The following is a 20,962-nucleotide window of genomic DNA, read 5'->3' on the forward strand; positions in this document are numbered from 1 at the left end:
TAACGACGGTGGCAGGGCCTTGAGACAGGCAGACCACGTTCACGTAGCATCTTGTCATGGTATCCTGCTGTCATTTTTCTACGGAGTCATCAGTTACTCTTAATCTCACTGGCCTGACTTATAAATGTCCCTGAGGCGTGTAGGCAGAGGGAAATCAGTCAGTCCAGGACTTGGCGTAATCTCTGGCTTCAGGCATCCACTGGGCATCTTGGAATGTGTCCCTTGTGGATAAGTGGGGACTGCTGTAGTGGCTCAGCTACCTTCAGAACGTCATTGTCGTTTCAATGTATTTCACCGGTAACCACTCTACTGTCCGCCTGTGAGCCTGAGGGTGGGGGCGGGGAGGAAGAATAGATCCATGTCTATGCATGCTCACTCCTTGTGTTACTGTATGGCTCACCAGAATGCACAGATAATAATTGTGACAAATGCCAAGGATCCATTTTCTTTGATTTTTTTTTTCTCCCAATAAGCAGCTCACACTGTTTTAGACACAGTAGGTTATATGTAGCTAGAAAGTCATTCTTACTGAGCCGTGGTGATTCCAGGCTGCACAGGGAAGCATGGAAGACCTCTGTAAGAAATGAAGGCCCTGCCAGGGATGGGAATACTTTCCCAAGTGATGCACTGAGGTGGCCGGGAAGTCCCTGGATGGAGAGAAAAGAGGAAACGGATCGGCAGGGAAGCAAGGCCTGGAAGACATGGGGGGAGCTGTCCAGTGCTGGTTGCACAAAGTCTTTACACAAGGGTGCTGAGATCCACAAGCCTGAGCTAGGAAGAGGGCAGGGCCGAACTCAGGAGGCTGCAGCATGCTCCAATTAAGAGGGTTTGGGGCACACACTGTAAAGGTTGGCCTACTCTCATAGAGTTGTGTGTGTGTGTGTGTGTGTGTGTGTGTGTGTGTGTACATATGTAGATGAATGTATAGTCTGGTATATGTCAGAATACAAAAATATTTATGTATATGATGTGCACACATTAAATGCTATACTAACATTGGACATGGTAGTGCACATCTTTAATCCCAGCATCCTGGGAGGCAGAAGAAGGCAATCTGTATGAGTTCCAACCAGGGCCATGGAGTGAGACCCTGACTCAGAAACAAACAAGCAAATGAGCAGCAGCAATGAAACCCGATCCCAACAGTGCACAGTGCACTTCCCTAGGGTTGCAACCAAATCACAAAGAGTCTGATCAAAACCACATCGGTGCTGAGCTTGTAGAGAAAATTTCCTAATCAAAATCCTTAATGTACATTCTATTATACACTGCTACAATCATATAACAATGTAAAATATGTAACTAGTGGGACAGCCATGTCATCAGCATGTATACAGTAATCAGCGTCATGAAGCTTCTAAAGATCAGCTAAAGGATCTACGCAAACACTGCTTGACTTTTTAAAGGGGGCTTGAGCATTAGTGAAGTTAGGTATCCACAAGGCCCCTGAAAACAATCCTCACCCCAGACCTGGGGAAAGCCTGCAGTGTGCACATTATTATACCAGTTCATAACTTATTTATATACTTACACGTGGGTGTATAATATATAAAAACTAAATTAACTCCAGATAGGGTGGCAGGCACTAGTAACCCCAGCAATCTGGAGTCTGACACAGGGGATCCTGAGTTCAAAGCCCGGCTGGGCTATGTGGAGATCGTTGAAGGTTAAAAGCACTGGCTGCTCTTGCAGAGGACCTGGGCTTAGTACCCAGCACTCATATAATGGCTCACAACCTCCTCTAAGTGGATATGACATCCCCTTCTGGCCTCTATGGTACTACATGCATGTGGTGCACACACACACACACACACACACACACACACACACACACACACAGTAAAATTATAAAATAAAATAAATATTTTATAGCCAGAGGTAGAAATTGGCTAGGGAGTTTAAGGTAAAGACCCCAAAGAAAAATGAGCAGTTTCTTTCTTGACTAAAAGCCAGAAATGCCCTTTGGATTCATAACAGCTTCATCCTTGCCAGAGGCCTAAGATATCAAAAGTGTCTGAGGAGCTCTGATCACTGATTTTGTTCCTAGATGACTTGGGGGTCTTTCAGGAGGCAGAAGGTTAAGGTCGCCATGAAGGTCTGTTAGAAGAAAACTCCTTTTGACCAAGAGAATAGAATCCCTGGCCTGGTAAAGGCCTAATATTCCAATGGGCCAAGGGGCCACCCACAGAAAGGGGGCTCACCTTAAACCATGCAACAGATGCAATAACCATGCAATAATCCATTTCTTGTCCTAGGGGCCTAATTCGGGCTTCTTTCTTTAATTAATTAATATATTATATATAAGTGCACTGTAGCTATTATCAGACACACCAGAAGAGGGCATCAAATCTCATTACAGGTGGTTGTGAATGACCATGTGGTTGCTGGGAATTGAACTCAGGACCTCTGGAAGAGCAGTCAGTGCTCTTACACTGAGCCATCTCTCCGGCCCTCGGGCTTCTTTCTTAGCAGTTATTATTAGACAGGCAACTCACCTCACAGCAGCTTCTTACTCTGAGGAGGAATGAGCAATACCTTAGAGTCTGAAGGGAAAAAAAATGTTTAAGAGATGAGGGATTTGCAAGGAATAGTGAGTCTTTTGTGCTGAGTACTATAAAACCATTTATGACAGGGAATTCAAATATTTTTATCTGCCCCACCACACACCCTGAGAAACCTTTGTCTACACAAAGGCCCCGCTACGCTCTTGAGTCGAAGTGGCCAAGCCCCTCCCTTTCTTTATGTCAATTCTTCAAAATATCAGTCAATCATGAAAAACCATGAGGTCAGGTCCCTGCCCATGAGGAAAAGACACTGTCACCTGGGTGAGAAAGACCACGTTCACCTCCTGTGTGCGTGTTCTTATTAAAAGTAAAAGTTTGCTTTATTGAGACTTAACAAAAAAAAAAAGGTTTCAATACTTGACAAAATAAAACAAAAAGGAAAAATATCATTAAAAACTGACAAGATTAGTAAGAAATTAAAAGTCAATATTCTAATAGTATCTTCCTAACACACCTCATCTGGAGCTCAGTTCACACACAATGGTAAATCTGTGTGTATGATTGGGTTGGGTCTCTGTGTTTTTGTTGTTTTAGTTTTTTATAGTAAAGGGGGAACACTCGGGATCAGAACAAGATGTTCCAAAATGGCCCCTCCAGAGGAAGACTTCATGGGAGAGAGAAGGAAGTCCGAGCTTGGGTCACCATGTCTGCTGTGACTGTCAGAATTTCCGGGTGGGTGGGTGGGTCGCTACTGGCAAGTAGGTCGTAAAGGCCAGGGAGAGACACTACAGTCTTTTATTAGGTACAAGACAGATCCACAACCACCAGGGATCTAGGCCCACTGAGTGGAAAGAATGAAGCCGGTGCTGGTTATTGTGACATCTAGTGTAGGCAAAGGCTACAAAGCTAAGTCCAAGAACACTTGGGATGAGTGAAGTGGAAGGAGATGGGACCAGACTTTCAGGACCATCCACAGAAGAGATGCCTGACTGCATTCCAGAATATGAAGGGTGAAGAAACATTTCTCACATTTCTGCCTTCCTAAATATTTGCTTCTTTTTATTATATATTATATTATTATATTATATTATTATATTTTGCCTACATGCATGTACGTGCCCCACAGGCATATTTACTGCCTGAGGAGGCCAGAAGAGGGCACCAGACCCCCTAGAAACAGAGATACAGATGGTTGTGAGCCATCATTTGGGTGCTAAGAACCGAACCCAGGTCTTCTGCAAGAAGAAATCTCTAACCACTGGGAAATCTCTGCTTGAGTCACTCAGTCTTGCCACGTTTCTGCTTTTAGCAGCACACCCAGCTTCACCACATAAAAATCTTTTGTGTTCAAGTACTCCCTGATCAATATTCAATCTAATAATACAGCCATAATATTCCTGAAGCTGATAACATTAAAGAAAACACATTATCTTTATTGGGATGAGCTAATTATCATGTAGACTGCATAATATCCAAATGCTTTACATCGAACGCATCTCCTGCCATACGTGGGAAGTCAGTAATAGCTGTGGTGGATTTGCTGCCAATATGCATCTAAATTCACTTTAAATGGGATAGAAAAAAAAGGGTAAGCAATTAGAGGGAATTTATACTCACGGTTCAGTGGATGATAGTAGGCTGGGCCCACACCACAGCACATGTATTCAAACCATCACTCAGGGGGTCAAGGCAGAAGGTAATGTCCAATATAACAAGACCCTATGTCTAGAGAGTTCATTAATTAACTACAATGATAATATAAATAAAAATTAACATCTACTTCCTTAACTCCATCAAGTCAACTCTCCATAGGGTCAGCAGAGAATGTAAAGATCCTGTTGAAATCCTGTCTGCCTCTTCTCCTCTATCATGTATGACTTGGGACATAGGAATTACAGGTTAATCAGTAAGCGTTTATTTAGCAACTACTTCACGCTATTGAGCTGAGTTGATCCAGTCATCACCATGGAAATTTACTCAAGTATACGATGCTTTTCACTGAACAGAAGTTAACCCTGTTTTAGAACATGGTCTGATATTATTTGTTTAAGCTGATGATTTTTCTTTTCCTGCCCACCTGTTAAATGTGTCTGTGATGACTACAGGAGCTAGAGATGAGACGAACACTTCACTGGTCTAGATCTGATTTGGAGAGGACTCCTACCTGCTTTTATGAAGGGCTCAATGGATCCACTCATAGATAAAAGTTGTTATAGAGTTGACGAAAAGAGAAGCATGTTAGTTGCTGTCATAAATAAGTGTATTATTTTTTCTGGTCCAATTTTTTTGTCTTTTTTTCCCCAGTTCTCAGCCAGTATCCACAGCACTGTTACTGCAGAGAAAATGAACTGGAATGTGTAAAGGCTGATTTAAAAGCTGTGCCAAAGGTTTCCAGCAACGTGACACTACTGTGAGTAAAAACAAGATTTTGGACCTAAAGTCTCATAAAACCACGGAAAACCCTATAGTGCTAGAGTAATAAACTATAAATAATAAAGTGAGCAAATAATTGAAGGTGCTTTTTAAAAGATGTATTTGTTTGCATTTTATATATGAGTGTTCCTGCATGGATGTATGTGCACCACATGTGTGCAGTACCCACAATGGCCAGCAGGAGGCAACAGAGGTCCTGAGACTGGAGTTACAGATGGTTGTAAGCCACTGTGTACATGCTGGAAATGTAAGGCCCTCGGGGACCTGTAGTCATGTCCTCGTTGGGCATGTCTGAGATGGCTGGGATTTTCTGCTGAATTGGCTTCTACTTGTTTTCATGTCTTGTTGACTTATTCAAAGATAAGAGGGGAAGAGTGAACTCACCACACACACACACACACATAGATATATACATACATACATACATACATACACACCACACTATAGCAGCAACTAACTGACTAAGGTAAGAGGATGCAGATCAAGAAAAGCCTGGGCTAGCCTGGGCTATACAATCATGGACTTGCCTTAAAGTAACCAAAAAAAAAAAACTGTTTTGATTTTTCTTTCAGATCTCTTAAGAAAAACAAAATTCACAGACTTCCAGTCAAGGTTTTCAGCAAATACACAGAACTCAGAAAGATGTGAGTAGTGCGGAAGGTAGACGTGTGGTGTTTTAAGCTCTTGTGACATTTTAAGATGCTTTTGATCTGAGAACAGAATTGAGTTTGAGTAGGTTTTATATGTGTTGCTAACTCCAGTTCTAAACGTAAGCTTAGAAGATAAAGCACTGGAAAAGAGGCTTTGTCTTCATCCCATAGTTTAGAGCACAGTTTCGCTTAACCGTTTTCAGAGAGATGACCTGGGCTTCAGATAGACTGTCTCAATACACAGCCTCATGTCTTTCCTTAATATTATTGGAGAGTAATGTTGCAGGATCAGAGGAGCTGGATCTGATGTTCAATTTAGAAAAAGGCTAGGCAAGAATAATCATTGTGTTTAAAACAAGATACAGCCTGAATCTCAGAATAATAGAAGCAGGTAGGAGGTGGGGGGTGGTGGTGGTGTTGGTGATGGTGGTGGTGGGAGGTGGTGGTGGTGGTGGTGGTGGTGGTGGTGGTGGTGGGAGGTGGTGGTGGTGGTGTTGGTGATGGTGGTGGTGGGAGGTGGTGGTGGTGGTGATGGTGGTGGTGGTAACAACAATGATATTATTATATTTGAGGAGAGAGCACATCAATAACTAGTATATAAATAAAATAATTAGTATTCAGTGAGAAAGAGACCGAATGCTACTAGCGTCCAAGGGAAACAACAACTAGGAGCTGGAACTGGTGGGTGGTCTCTGTGGGAGAGCAGTGATGAGCCCTCAGTCTCCACCCCAAGTTTCGTGAACTGTCACTTGATATGACCCAAATGCATCTGCTTCATTCCTTCCTTACAGAGCAACCCACAATCCTCACGGTGCTTTTTTTAAAGGACTTTATTTTTTGTTTGTTTGTTTTGGGGTATGAGTCTTTTACCTGCCATATCTGTATGCCCCACATGCATGCAGTTCCCACCAAGGCCAGAAGAGGGCATCAGAATTTCTGAAGAGCCACCATGAGGGTGCTGGGAACTGAACATGAATCCTCTAGAAGAGCAGCCAGTGCTCTTAATCACTGAGCCGTCTCACCAGCCCCTTATTAAGCTACTTCATAATCTTCATACTGGGTTGCTTAAATAGTCATATTCAATAGGTCATAGTGATGCCTCCTATTGCTATTTATGGGTATAAAACTCACAGGTTTGTAGCTTGGGTGACTGTCTATCAGTCCTTCCAAGGTGAGTTCCTTGGGGTCTCTGAGGATGCTACATCTGTCAAGAGGACCAATAGTCTAGGTTCTAATACCAGCAAAGGAATGCTTCACATGCTAAATCTCTGGCAGAAATATTTTCTTCTTTTATCCTTCGACACCTAGCATAAAAGGAAAGTCTCTGGAAAAATTATCAGTGACTCCACATTCATGAAATTAAAGACAGGTGCTCTCAAACAAGAAAAGAAGTTCCTGGAGAAGTCCCAACTAGCAGAGCTGTGGGGGGGGTATACATTATCATCTTATCTGCTTTGCTTATCATCTTATCATCTATGCAATCCCAAATGCAGTCAAACCTCCTTACCAGGAGACAAATGAGAATAGGGAGGAGAAGCTTGGGTGAAGCTTGGGTGAAAACCTTTCTCCAGTCCCATCTCTTGAAATTTGTGCCCTTCACAACAGCACCCAGATGAGATATAAGCCTTTGTGGGACATGAAAAATCCAACTCTACCATCAGGTGTCATAGAAGTTGTAAGAATTCCTAATTAGACCACCTTAGACATGAATCAGCCAGTGTACAAAAGTTAAGGGACGCAATTAGTAGCTATAATTCGGTAGTAGAGAAATCACAAGCAGAGGTCAGAGCTTCTAATGAACCCACTAGGACTTAAACCATCCCAATGAAAACCTAGGGATGGAAAAAAAAATTGATCAGCACATCCCAGAGTTTCTACTGAGATGTGTTGTCCTGCCCGGGGCATGATTTCATCCTGTGCTTTCTGTTTGAAAAAAAAGAAGGATATCTGAGGAGGAAGAAAGACCATGAACACATTCAAACAGGAGACCTGACACTGGGTATCTCCAACCAAGTCCTTCCTCATCATCCACATCCCTATTTGGGGTAGCTGCTATCCACAGGAAGGAAGACTGTGGAAATAGTTGTGTAATTGGTGCCCAGAGGGTACAAGCTAGCCCTCCTCGCTGACAGTGACAGAACTTCCTGTCCACTGTCTAGACCCCTCTAAATCCCCATGGTACGGTCTCGGTCATTCTGACACTGGAGTGAAAAAAAAAATCCTACATCAAAATTTCATTTTAATTACCAGATGAATAAGCATTGCTCAACGGATATAAATTTTCTTTCACTGTGGATCAATGTTGTTATCTTAAGTACCTGGCTTTTCTAAAGTTGAAAAAGTAGTTTGAGATGACCTTTCAGAGAAATAAAATACAATTTATGGGGTCAGCTGTATGCTCTGTGGCCGTTTCCATGGAAACCAAAAGCCATTCTCCTCCTCATTGTAAAGTAGCCTTATAAAAAATTAGGTATTTCTTCTTAACCTCAGTTCATATTAAATGCGATCAATCACTGGCAATGAAACATAATTAAAGGTGCCTGCCTGGCTCTGAAGTACATCATGTCACATGTAAAAATAGCACAGGAGCATGCGTGTCGTCAGAGTATTGATTTGCCTTGTTTTGGTGCACAAGTCCTCGGTGTTCCACCTGAAAAGTGAAAGACCAGGGATTAGTGATCCAGGAAGCTGTTCTTAGGCGAACCGCTCAGTGTGACACACATTTAACAGACCAGTGACTCAGCGTGAGCTAGAACGAGGCCAAATCGTCATGTTTCCATTCTCACATTCTTTAAATGGCTCTTCTGGAAACAGGAGGTAGACACCAAGGAGAGAGCTTAAGTTCGCCAGTGTAGGCAGGAGACTTGAGATCTGAGACTCAGTCTCTCTGCAGCGACAGCCAACAGCTAAAGCTCAGACTAGCGGCTCCCCGTTATTTAAGGAACTGGAATCATAGGTAATGTCGGTGAGAGGAGACAGCCTGTGGGCAGCTGAGGAATTAGACAGGTCCTGGGTTTGAACATCTCTTTCCTTTGACTTCTGATATGAAAGTACACGGTTGGTCTCAGGGGTTGTAACTGCACACATCTCTTCACCAAGTAGAAAAAGCATGTGTTGCACCCTCAGATTAAAAGGTGTGTCAAATAAAATGGAACTGGCCTAGCTGAGAAGTGGATTTTATATTTAAGAGAAGTTTCAGTGGGCCTCTTTACTAACACATTATACGCCTTTTTGTTGTTTTGGCTTCCTGTGCATTACTATCTAAATCACCTCATTCTCTTTCATCCTTCTACACACTCCTCTAATGTTCTGCAAGATCCCTATCACTGTCTGTCAGTCAGTCTGTCTGTCTCTCCTATGCAGAGTAGAATGTTAAGCCCAAAGAGGGGTTTCTGCTGCACTGGGAGCATCTCCCCACAGACACAGTGCAGGAAGCAGGCGTTTGGATACAGGAGCTCATACTCCCTCTCAAGCTTCCTTTGCAGGACTGGAATCTGTGCTTTGTACTTGGGAACAGGCATAATGCAGATGCCCTGCATCAGCACCACTTCTCACATGGGGGTATACGTGAAGTACGACTGTCTATGCACTGAGGGCAGCTAGTAAACTAGAAGTCGGCCTTAGCTTCTTCCTCTGATGTCTTGGGGCCTGAGAATGTTCAGCTCCTGTTATTTTTGCAACGTACTCATAACCCTAAGGACAGGCTGGGGAGCTCTGACAGGGAATAATCCCAGTAGAATGAAACCCAAAAGTCTAGCTAGACAGCAAATGCACACATGGTCTTCCCGTGGTTTTACAGCAGAACACTGCAGAACGCCGTCACGGTCAGCGCAGCCTTTTGCAATACTGTAAGCGTTGCTACAAATGCAAATGAGACACCCCAGAACAAAGTAGATTGTGTGGGGGTTGGCGGTGTGGCTCCGTAGTAAAATAGTTGCCTAGCCTGCATGAGATCCTGGGTTCAATCCTCAGTGTAACACACACACACACACCCACACACACACACACACACAGAGAGAGAGAGAGAGAGAGAGAGACAGACAGACAGACAGACAGACAGACATAGGCAGACACGTACACAGAGAGACAGATAGACACACAGAGAGAGAGATATGTGTAGATACACACACACACACAGAGAGAGAGAGAGAGAGAGAGAGAGAGAGAGAGACAGACAGACAGACAGACAGACAGACATAGGCAGACACGTACACAGAGAGACAGATAGACACACAGAGAGAGAGATATGTGTAGATACACACACACACACACACACACACACACACACACACACACCCCACACCACACAAAAACAAGAGCCACTTATGTTTTGGTTACTACACTGTCAGTACAGCTGTTTGCTGCCTGGCTTTAGAAAATACAGATTCGGGGCTGACTTCCTATGGCCTAATGAGGGCAGGGAGTGTGTGTTCTTCCCACAGATCCCCCAGTCTTGCTGTTAGGGAAGCGATTCTGTATTATCAAGTTGCCGTGACTCAGGGTCCTGAAAGCTCAGGTCCCAGAGCCTAAAGAGCCCTGGTTCGGCAGCAGCTGGAGCCCTGAGCACGTTGCTGATTCGCTTGCCTCTTGCTTTGCATCTAGACAAGACTCAGAGGGCTCCTCTTTGTCCGTGAGAGCACAATGCCGACAAATGGGGAATGAAAGGTGCAGCGCAGTGCTAACACATTCTGAGGAAAGGCTGCTCCATCTCTCATAGCCAGCAGCCTACTGCAAGCTAGAAAAGAGGGTTTCTGGAGCTCCTGCTTGAATAAAAGAAGACTAGCTGCAACACACACACACACACACACACACACATACACACACACACACACCACAGACTTCAGTGGTACAGATCACGGACATCCCGTCTTCACTGCAGGCCTTGTCTTGCTTCATCCAATTTCACCCACTACTTTTAGGCAGAGAAAAAGAAAAGCAAACTTGCTCATTACACAACAATTTAAGCTTAGAGCTCACACACTGTAATCGCCTGACTTCCCTCTCTTGCTCCCTCAGATACCTTCAGCACAACTGCATCACACACATCTCCAGGAGAGCGTTTCTTGGCTTACATAATCTACAAATACTGTGAGTAACTCCGTCTTCACTGTACCACTGGGTATCCTTTGAAGAAAAGACTGCAAAGGTAGACTCGGGCAGGGATGAGGTTCCGTGCTGAACCAAGGGTTGCAGAGAAACGGAAATATTAAAAGACTACAAGGTAATCACAGTAGGGTTTGAGGTGTAGCTCAGAGCATTTGCCTGATGTGAGATGAGAGGGCTCAGGTTTGATCTCCTGTGCCACCAAAGCTTTTAAAATTACCTACATTACCTCATTGTATGTAAATAATTAACGATCCAAGGGTAGTGCTGTCGTATTGCTGTTAGACCACTTCCTCAGCATCTCGGTATTTCATTTCCCCCACTACCATGGCTCACTGAAGATATATGTCTTAAAATAGTAACGTACCAAGACCATAACCAAAAAAGGACACAAGAATCGCTCTACACATTCGTTTGTCTGTCTCTATACTCCAATCCAATGTACCATTCCCCCAATATTGTTCTTGGCCTCATTGCTGCCCTGGTCATAGTGTGACCCAGTCTGGGCTCATAGTTCTGGATGCTTCATAGTCGTTCCCCCACCCCATCCCCCACCATCCCTCCCCCCACCTAACTGTACGTGGCGGCCTGGAATGCGGAGTCTGCCCAATGAACTCGCCCATATTGTTTGTAGGTACCTCAGCCACAACTGCATTACCTCTCTCAGGCCCGGGATGTTCAAAGACTTGCATCAGCTGGCTTGGCTGTAAGTACCTTGGCTTTTCTTTCTCCTACAACTGGTCAGAGTCTTAGTGATTTACAACCATGCTTGGGTACTTTCCAGGTTGAGATGTCTCTGGTTTATGTTTCTGACTCACATATAATCTGGAGCATTTTGCCCAAGCAGTTCAGACATGGGTAGGTCAGGCTGGACAAAAAAAAAAAAAAAAGGAATCTGACCATGTTATTACAGGGGACATTCGGCTCCCAATGACGGCCTGGCCGAGTCAGGCAGCCATCCAGTGTCACCATGAACAGAAATTCCTTGACCCCGGCACTGTTGTATCTTGACGTATTTAATCCTTTGCTCCAGAGAAGACAGGGTGCCCTGAGCACTGCAGGAGGCCACTGCTCACTCTGTGCCAGAAATGCAACTTCTCCTAAGAGTTGTGACGACAGAAAAAAATATCTCCACACGTTGCCATGTGCCCCTGGGAGGGAAGAACTCCCCTCCATTAGAAAGCTCTGTGTTTGGAAGCAAAGGTCTGGACTTTGCTCTGGTCCTCAGGGCAGCCAGAGGAAAGTCTGAGAATCTAGTACCACCTGGTGTTTTCCCCCTGAGCGGACAGCTCCACCTCCAGGAAACTCTCAGCAGCTGCCCACGTTGTCCTTGGCACAATACGTGAGGGGCTGAAGAAGGCTTTGTGTTGCCTTTCTCAGTGTCTGCAAATTGCCCTTACTGGTGGGAAGCCCAGGGCTTGAGCTTCATCTAGACCTCTGTGAGCCTGACCGCCAGGCGGGCTAATAGTCCAACCAACTTCCTTATCATCCCAGGCCTGTGTCTCAACGACTCCTTCTTTTCAAGGAATGTTCTGGGCACTGTCACGTGTCCAGCCTCTGTGGGTACCAGACACGCACATAATGTAAAGACTGTACATCCGCGCAAAAACACCCATACACATAAAATGAAAGTAAAGTTTTAAAATGTGATTTTTCTAAGAATTATACTATCATTTATTCTTGGAAGGGCACAGGAGAGCATGTGTTAGAGGGTCACACCTGCCTGTTGGGGCTTTATTCATGATGCCACATGAATTCCTCAAAATACGTATTCCTATGGAAAAGAAAAGAGAAAGCAAGGGAAGAAAATGAGAAAGGGGAGAGGCATGGAGGGGGAGGTAGGCATGAAGTCACCCCCCCCCCCCGTGAGGAGCTATTGGTAATTGATAGCTGTTAGGAGAGGAAGAACCAGTTTTCTCTAAGGGTGTGGCTATTGGTAAATGAACCAGGTTCCACTGGATGGTCCCACACTGGAGAGTATACAGGCAGCACACACTGGACTTGAAGGATTTAAAACTAAAAAAGGACACAAAGTTTGCATAGGGGAGGAGGAAATGGCAGGAATGGGGGGAGGATGAGCATGGCCCTTACAAGTAAATTAGCATGTGAAAAAGGCGACCTATCTAACCAGACATTAAGGAAGTGCCTTTTAATTTTAGCTGATATATAAAAGCATGAAAATTGTTCATACTAGCAGGCACTGGATGAAATTCCAACGTAGGCAAACACTAGGTGATGCTTAAATCTGGTTTAACACTTCTATCTCTTCAACCATATGTTATTTCTTCTCTGTAATGAAGATATACAGCTCATAGCTGTTATGTTATTTGAGGGGGGGGGGGTTGCTCATCCCTCCTTTATTCAGCCAATCAGCAGCTTGGAACCTTTATGGAGACCACTTCATCCAGCAAAGTGCTTGTCAGGTACATGCGGGAGACATCAGCTCCGGCTTGATTTGAGCTGGGAGGAGAGCTGCAGGAAGCTGGAGGAAACAATGTTTCATCCTAGAGTCGAGGGAAAGATGCCTGTGTCCCATGGGGAAGGAACTGGCCAGGTGTGGGGAGTGCGGTTTCTCGTGGACCTTTTATATCTTGCGGACCTTTTATACTTTTCCTGGGTTTCTCAGAAATATCACTAACATTGGAAACATTTTGATGTGTTTTGTCAGAATTTTAGATGACAACCCCATCACCAGAATCTCACAGAGGTCCTTTACCGGGTTAAACTCCTTGTTTTTCTTGTAAGTATCCCTCCCTCCCACCCCTCCCCCGTCTTTCTGTCTGTCTCTGTCTCTGTCTGTCTCCCTCGCCCTCTCTCCCTCCCTCCTCCCTCCCTCCCTCCCTCCCTCCCTCCCTCTCTCTCTCTCTCTCTCTCTCTCTCTCTCTCTCTCTCTCTCTCTCTCTCTCTGTATACCTGTCTATAAAAAGAAATCGTTAAGAAAATGCCTTAAAACAAACCCTTCAAAGCCATCTTTGCGGCAGTATAGTTACTGTTGCTAAGTCAAAGGAAATGGCTGGACTGATTACAGTATGTAATTGAGCTTGCTGCTCAATGTTGTTCATCTTTTCTCATTTCCTAAAAGAACGAGCCATGTTTTTATTTGCAGTGCTTGAACAAAGGTTTGCTTTAATTTCCTAAAATCCTCTTTAAACTGAACGAAGAAAAACAGGATTGCATTGGAGTACAGTTCCAACTCCATTTGTTAAAAACATTTGTTATTTTTATTTCTGATGCATAAGTGTCCCTGCCTGCTTGACTGTGCCCTACGTGCATGCAGTGCCCACAGAGGCCAGAAGAGGGCAGAAAAATCCCTTGGGACTAGAGTTACAGTCTGCTGTAAGCTGCTGTGTTGATGCTACCAACTGAAACAGGGTCCACTGCAAAAGCAGTCAGTGCTCTTAACCACTGAGCCATCCCTCCAGCCCCCAGCTCCATTTTCACTAGATGAAAAAGTGCTTTTGCCCAGTGACAGCCAATGAGAATTCCAAATCTTGCCTACTGATGGAGCTGTGTTCCTAACTGTGTTTTCATTGTTAATGCCCTAGGATAACTGATGGCCGGGGATAACCTCAGTGGTTTCCATACAGACATTTAAGCACTGTTAGTAAAGGCATGGTTATACACAAAGACTCCATCGTGATATATAGATGACAGCGTTCAGCTTTCAAAACTGCAAAAGAGCAAAACTCCCCTTGTTAATGTAGTTTAACCATTTGTGTCTAACTGCCATTTTCTCTGTATGAAGGTCCATGGTGAGTAACCAGCTCAAGGCCCTTCCTGAAAGTTTGTGTGCCCAGATGCCTCAACTCAACTGGGTGTGAGTATTCACTAAGAACTGAGCTTTTTCTATGCTAGAATTAAGGAGGCTGGCTATGAATTCAATGCAGAATTATCTTTAAAATCCATAAAGGATCTCTCTCCCAAACCAATATCTAATTGTTACTTTCTGTTTTGAATGATCTACCGAGGAGAAGGGAGGGTAGCAGGGAACTGGATGGAACGTGACCAACACGCATTATACACTTGTAGAAATATGACCCTACATAACGTTGTGAAATAAAATGATAAAATATCTTTTAAAAGTAGCTGGAACATGGCACTGGGGAGGTTGAGGCAGGTGGGTTGAAAGCTTAAGCCAAGCCTGGAACATAGTGAACTCACTGTCTTAAGAAAACAAAAGAGGGGCTGAAAAGATGGTTCAGTGGTAAAGAGCACTGGCTGCTTTTTGAGAGGTCATAGGTTCAAGTCCCAGCAGCCACATAGCAGCTCACAACCACCTGTAACTCCAGTTCCAGGGAATCTGATGCCCTCTTCTGTATTCTGCAGGCACTGGGCATATGCCACACAGACATGAATACAGGCAAGACCCTTCTAAATATTACATAACAAGAAACAAATCTTTAAGAACCAAAATAAACAAAAGCCCTTGGAGTATCCCCAAACATGTAAGGTCGTGCTTGGCCTTCTCCCACCCACCCGCACTTACCACAGTCACCCCACGGACAGCAGGATTTTCTGATCTTTCTGCCAGCACCTGGCCTAGCTCCATGAGACTACTGTGACTTGGTTTCTCTTCACTTGCTTGGCATAACCAAACTGACTAACAAGACATTAGTGCTGATGTTATATTATCAGAGAAGGGACATTTCAAAGTCTCTGTATGTTTACTTTAAAAAGGCTTGCTTTTACCGGATAATTTTATCTCTTAACTACTTCTCCCAGCTCTGTCCATCCCTTGTCCGTCTGCTCTTTTTCCACTGTCCTCCATGTGCCCCTTCTGTCTAGACAAAACAAACCATAGTTCTCAACCATCTCTAGGCTCATATGCTTCTTGAAGCTGGGAAAAATCTTTCTTGGTCATCCCTTTGGCTAAACTCTTAACATTCCCTTCCAATGTCCAGAATCTCACCCTCAGAATGCTGTCTCCACACATTGGTCCACTTCAGTGAGTGCCTCTATGTTTCCACCACACCACACAAGGATATGCCATGCCCAATCAGGACCAAGACCACACCCACCACGTGATAGGTGACCAATAAACCTTTGATAGGTAGATGTGCTAAGCCACTCCCACTCTTTCTTCTCTTGTAACTAATAACTACTTGGGAGCATCACAGCTTCAACACCACCCACTATTCCTGCCTCAAATGCCTCACTTATACATGTCAGGTGGAAGCAGAGGGGTCAGAAGTTCAAGGACCCTCTCAGCTGCACAGAGTCTGAGGCCAACCTGGGCTTCATAAGACCTAGTTTCAAAAATACTTAGGAATTAATTTTTTCTCATTTACATACTGGGAAACAGAAAAGAGAAGGGGCAGGTGGATCTCAAGGATAAGGCCTAACACTCAGAGTTGTGTGATATTAGACATCAGCATCCCCGTAGAAGGCCACGTAGAGAAGACCTACATACCCTTTGATATCGCACAGACCAAGATTTGTGTCCTGTCTGGTGAACGGTCTGTGCAGGACAACACTGGCTCAAGCTTCACAGACACTGAAGCAGTACCAGCCCAAGGGAGGGTGGTTGGTGAAACCTAGCGTACAGTATAGTGTCTTATTCTTATATATCACCAAGGCTGCTTATGGGAGAGTTTGCTTCATCCTTACATTTCCAGAGTGTGAGAGGCTATGGTGCCACTGTGTGGGTGGCATGAAGCAGGTGGCCAGAGCAGCAGCTGAGAGCTCACATCTAGAGCCCCAAACAGGAAGCAGAGTACACACTCTAAATGGCAACAGTCTTTTGAAACCTCAATACCCAACCCCCAGTGACATACTTTGGCCAGCAAGATCACACCTCCTAATCCTCCCCAAAGAGCCACCAACTGGTACCAAGTATTCAAATGACTGAGACTCATCCAAACCACCAAGTACAGCTAACAACTAACAGCCCAGCCAAGAGAAACACTCCCATTCCAAATATCTAATTTCCCTTTCCTTAGGTTATTATTATTATTATTATTATTACTACTATTATGTTTTATTATCAGTTGGAAAGAAAACAGAAACCATATAAATTATAGGAAGCCCACAAAACTTAGGAAAGATGCCCAAAATCAAATAGAATAAAGGAAAGATAAAGTTCAGAACTATTCTATCAACGAAAAGCATCCTTCAAGTTAGTAGATGATTTGTACAAAGGTGTGTGACGTGTTTTTCCTTCTGTGACTTTCAGGGATCTGGCAAACAATGGGATAAAGCACATATCGAACTCCACCTTTCTAATGTGTGACTCGCTCACGGTTCTGTAAGTACACGTGGACTTCAGTACAAGAAGCCTTAGAGATTGGGAGAGTCGAGAAAAAGGTTGAGCCTGGATTTCAAAGTTCTGCTTTGTTTCCAGCCTTGATGTGAATGTTCAGGAGTGAAAAGGGGCGAAGAGTAATGTGTTTATTTACCATGAAATGAAATCCTTTACAGCAGATGGCTAGACTCATCAAATGGGTCTCTGGACCTGAAGAAAGCGGGAGCGAGCTAGCGCATTCCGATTGGCCCTAGACTGACTGAGGATTCTGATTGTTGTTTGTGCCTGTTGTGGGGGCGGGGAGGGGACAAAACGAGTTTGTGTTTCTGGAAATTGGAGTTTTCTGGGGATAGCGGGCACTCAGCAACGAATACGCAGGTGACCAGAGAAAAATAAGGGAAAAGAAAATTTGTAAAAAAGACAGTTTTAAGAATGATCAGAAACGAAACAAGATAGAACTTCACAGACCACCCTCGGTGCCTGGAACTGCTCCCAGCAGTGCTTCCTGAGGGCCCAGGGGATCCTCAGGAGCAAAGTTTTGCTTGGCTCTGGTTACACACCAGAAAACTATCCTATTGAGCCCTCAAAGGAGGCTTATTCAATGGCACCCGAGCAGTGGCATCTCCCAGCAGGAACTGATTGGGACAGCCGACTGAAAACCCCCAGTGCTGACTCTCACCATGTTTTACAGGTTTCTGCCTAGAAATCAAATTGATTTTGTTCCAGAGAAGACATTTTCTTCATTAAAAAATTTAGGAGAACTGTAAGTAGCGTGGTCTACTAGGAAGACTCTGATTGCTCTCTCCCAAGATTATCAGTCGAAATGACAAGTGAGACTGTCTTTCTACTTGGAACAATCAAACTTCTGTAGACTATTCGATACTAAAAACCAGTTAAGGAAGCCCGCATGATCCTAATGTCAAGAGCACATTACAGTCATGTGCTGGGGTTGACAAGGAAGCCAGCCTGCCCTACCTTCTCTGCCTACTTTCCTACGGTCAATTTCATGTGTGTCTGTGTGTGTGCGTGTGAGCGTGTGTGTTGGGAATGAAGTGAGCTGTCCACACCCTCATACATTCGGATGGTATTTCTCTAGTGGCTACTAATGGTTACATCTCAACGGATGCCACATGAAGAGAGACTTGACTGATGTGTTGTTAGCTGATTATATCTGACCAGAGGGATGACTATCCCCTGAGACATTAGCAGGTGAAGCATGTAGACATGTCTCTAATGAAGAGAAGCTTGTGGGGAAATTTCAGACAGCTCACATTTTCTCTGTCCAAATACGTGTTTTATAGCTTTAAAACTCTGGAAAAACATCTGTTTAGCCATGAATTCATAGATAATAAAACCCACATAACTGGTTCATTAAAAGTTAGAATATTTCAAACCATGTGGCCTTGGAGAGCTACAGGAAATCCTAGAGTCGACAGATGTAACGTGAACAAGGCATTTATACATGAGTTTACATGTTGAGTGATTCTACTGTTTGGGTATCATATTCAGCCCCAGGGTTATTACTCATCCCCAGGAGTAATAATCACGAGTACAGAAAGCCCCAGATGTCCCCCAAAGTGGTATACTTCAGTTTTCAAGGACAGTTTCTCAGTGCATGACATCCTGCCCGCCGCCGCCCCCCCCCCCCCGCATGACATCACCTGCACCGTCCCCTTTGTGATGTTTTCTCTGGCTCATGCACACCCATGTCTTTCTTGATGATCTGCACATGCGCCTTCCACCTAAGGCACTAGGAAAGAATTCCCTGCTAAGCAGGGCTCAGGCACCATGATCACACCTCTTTAAACTAACAGGTTTGTTCTTGAACTATCGCTGCCACTTGGCTCCTGATACCTTCCTCACCTGGACTTGGGTTGCATGTTTTTTTTCTTGGTGTAAATTAGCATCTTATCCCAAGCTGGAACAGTACCAACAGCCCAGGAATGAGTCGCCTAGAATCATCTTTATGAACAAAATAAGTTACCAGAAGGGAAATTACAGAACAGGAGAGGCCTTCCCAAAAGTGGCCAGCTTCCTGGACATCAAACCCGTGGATCTTAACCCGTGGATCTCCATTGCTTTGGGAAACTGAAAAACCCTTTTATGGGAACCAAAGACCAGATACCCTGAATCTCTGATATTTATATCAGAGTTCATACTAGTAGCAAATTACAGCTGTGAAGTAGCAATGAAACAATTTTATGCTTGGGGTTACCACAACAAGAGGAAGTGTGTTAAAGGGTGTCAGCCTTAGGGAGGTTGAGAACCACTGCTCTATGGCCTTCAGTCTGCAGAAGAATGGATGCTGACCTGAACTCGCCGAGCTACGGAGCATTAGAACAGTTGACCTGGGAACAGGTTCAGACAGCAGAGAGCACGGATGAAAGCAGACTCTGGGAAAGGCTTGCATGTGTGTGTTATCTCTGTCTTCGTCCTTTCTGAGGACTCTAAGGGTCCCAGCAGACGCAGTATTGGCAAAGGAAGCAAGCCCTGCTTGGCCGCAGCCCGCTATGTAGAATGCTAAACAGCAGTTTGCAGCAAATGTGCCTGTTCTGGCTAGAATTTCCCATCTTAATGATAATAGTAACCACCCCAACAGCCCATCCTAAAGTCGGCTTCCTAGCTCTCTGCTAATCCCTCCTAATGCTAAGTATTCTCGGATCCTGACCCCTGCTACTGTCTCCGCGGAGCCTCTGCCAGCTCCTACCTGGTTCATGTGGATGCCTCCTTCCTCACCTCCCTCCTAAATCTTTCAACAATTGTCATCCTGTGATCCCAAGCACTGTATCTGCTCACCTGCTCAGTCCTCAAATGTCAGCCTCGCAGAGGAGACTCGTTCAATTCAGGCTGCCAGCCTCCTGGGGTGGGTGCCTGGAATGTGAAGTTTCTAGAAGCTTCCCCAGTGATTTCAGTGTTTTTTTGACTGCGCTCTGGAACAAGTAAGACCTTGAAGCTTGTGTGGGGGCCTCATATCTTATATCTAGCAACTAGTGCATTTCCTCAATAGCTTTCCGTAGAGTTTGGTCTTCCACTCATGCGGAGTCACTTGTAGGTTCCTGAAGATGATAGCCAAGGTCATGGCTTTCCTAGTCATGCTTTACTCTCACATAAAAAGTTGTACTTCTTTTGCTAAACCTAAAACCAAACCCTTTGGCTTTGTCCTAGCACTTCCTAATTTCCATACTCAAGACTGATGGCTCCCCGCCCCCCCTTGTCAATCACACTTTATTTGTTTCTTCTCCCCTTATAATATAGATTATATGTTCATTTCTGTCCCTGTCACAACACAGCTGAGGCTGGGTACCTTATAGAGAAAAAAGGTTCTGTTTAGCCCACAGTTTTAAAGGCTGAAAAGTCCAACACTAGCCAGATTCAGCAGCTCAGCTTCTGCTGAAAACATCATAAGGATGTACACGGGGCTACATGGTGAGACAGGATGCCAAAGAGATAGTCAGGGGTCAGACCTGCTGGGGTTTTAATTTCTCTTACAGGAGCTATCCAGAATCCCACACAACTACCCCAATATTTTCTAAGGGTATGCATCAATGGCCTACATACTCCTCACTAGGCCCTTCCTCTTGAAGGATCCACCATTGCAACACTATAGACCAAGCCTTCCCTACATGAACCATTGGAGAACAGACCACGCCCAAACCTTAACTCTGGCTGTTACTATAAATAAACTTTTTTATTATTGTTATTTAAGGAACAAACCTCTGTAGTTATTTCTGGCCAGCCATCCCATACCTATCACAAGATATCAAAAATAGTTAAGATGTTATATTTTGGGAGCTGGAGAGATGGCATAGCAGATAAGAGCACTGGCTGCTCTTCCAGAGGACCCATGTTGGGTCCCAGCATAGAAGCTTTCAACGATCTGTAACACCAGTGCTATAGGATCTGTTGCCCTCTCCTGATAATCATGAGAACTGTATGCACATGGTATGCCTACATTCAGGCAAAACACCCACTTTTTGTTATTTTTACTTTTTTAAAGTTATTTTACTTTATCCCTAATTAGGCACTCATAC

General features: G+C 44.4%; 1 protein-coding gene across 3 annotated transcripts in view; it reads left to right on the forward strand.

The window, feature by feature from the left end:
- The window catches only part of RXFP2 (relaxin family peptide receptor 2), a gene marked incomplete at both ends in the record, with an annotated part of 60,212 nt that overhangs the window by 17,570 nt on the left and 21,680 nt on the right, over positions 1 to 20,962 (forward strand). The window contains 8 exons of one of the 3 annotated variants that reach the window (XM_080940686.1): positions 4,809 to 4,914; positions 5,510 to 5,581; positions 10,604 to 10,675; positions 11,325 to 11,396; positions 13,359 to 13,430; positions 14,436 to 14,507; positions 16,863 to 16,934; positions 17,623 to 17,694. In XM_080940686.1, coding sequence (XP_080796812.1) covers positions 4,809 to 4,914; positions 5,510 to 5,581; positions 10,604 to 10,675; positions 11,325 to 11,396; positions 13,359 to 13,430; positions 14,436 to 14,507; positions 16,863 to 16,934; positions 17,623 to 17,694 — 610 coding nt within the window. Of the gene's footprint in view, positions 1 to 4,808; positions 4,915 to 5,509; positions 5,582 to 10,603; positions 10,676 to 11,324; positions 11,397 to 13,316; positions 13,431 to 14,435; positions 14,508 to 16,862; positions 16,935 to 17,622; positions 17,695 to 20,962 lie in introns of all 3 variants that reach the window. The other 2 variants (XM_080940687.1, XM_080940688.1) reach the window with 2 other exon arrangements.

Source organism: Micromys minutus, assembly GCF_963924665.1.
Source record: "Micromys minutus genome assembly, chromosome: 29".
In the NCBI taxonomy this organism is placed as follows: domain Eukaryota; kingdom Metazoa; phylum Chordata; class Mammalia; order Rodentia; family Muridae; genus Micromys; species Micromys minutus.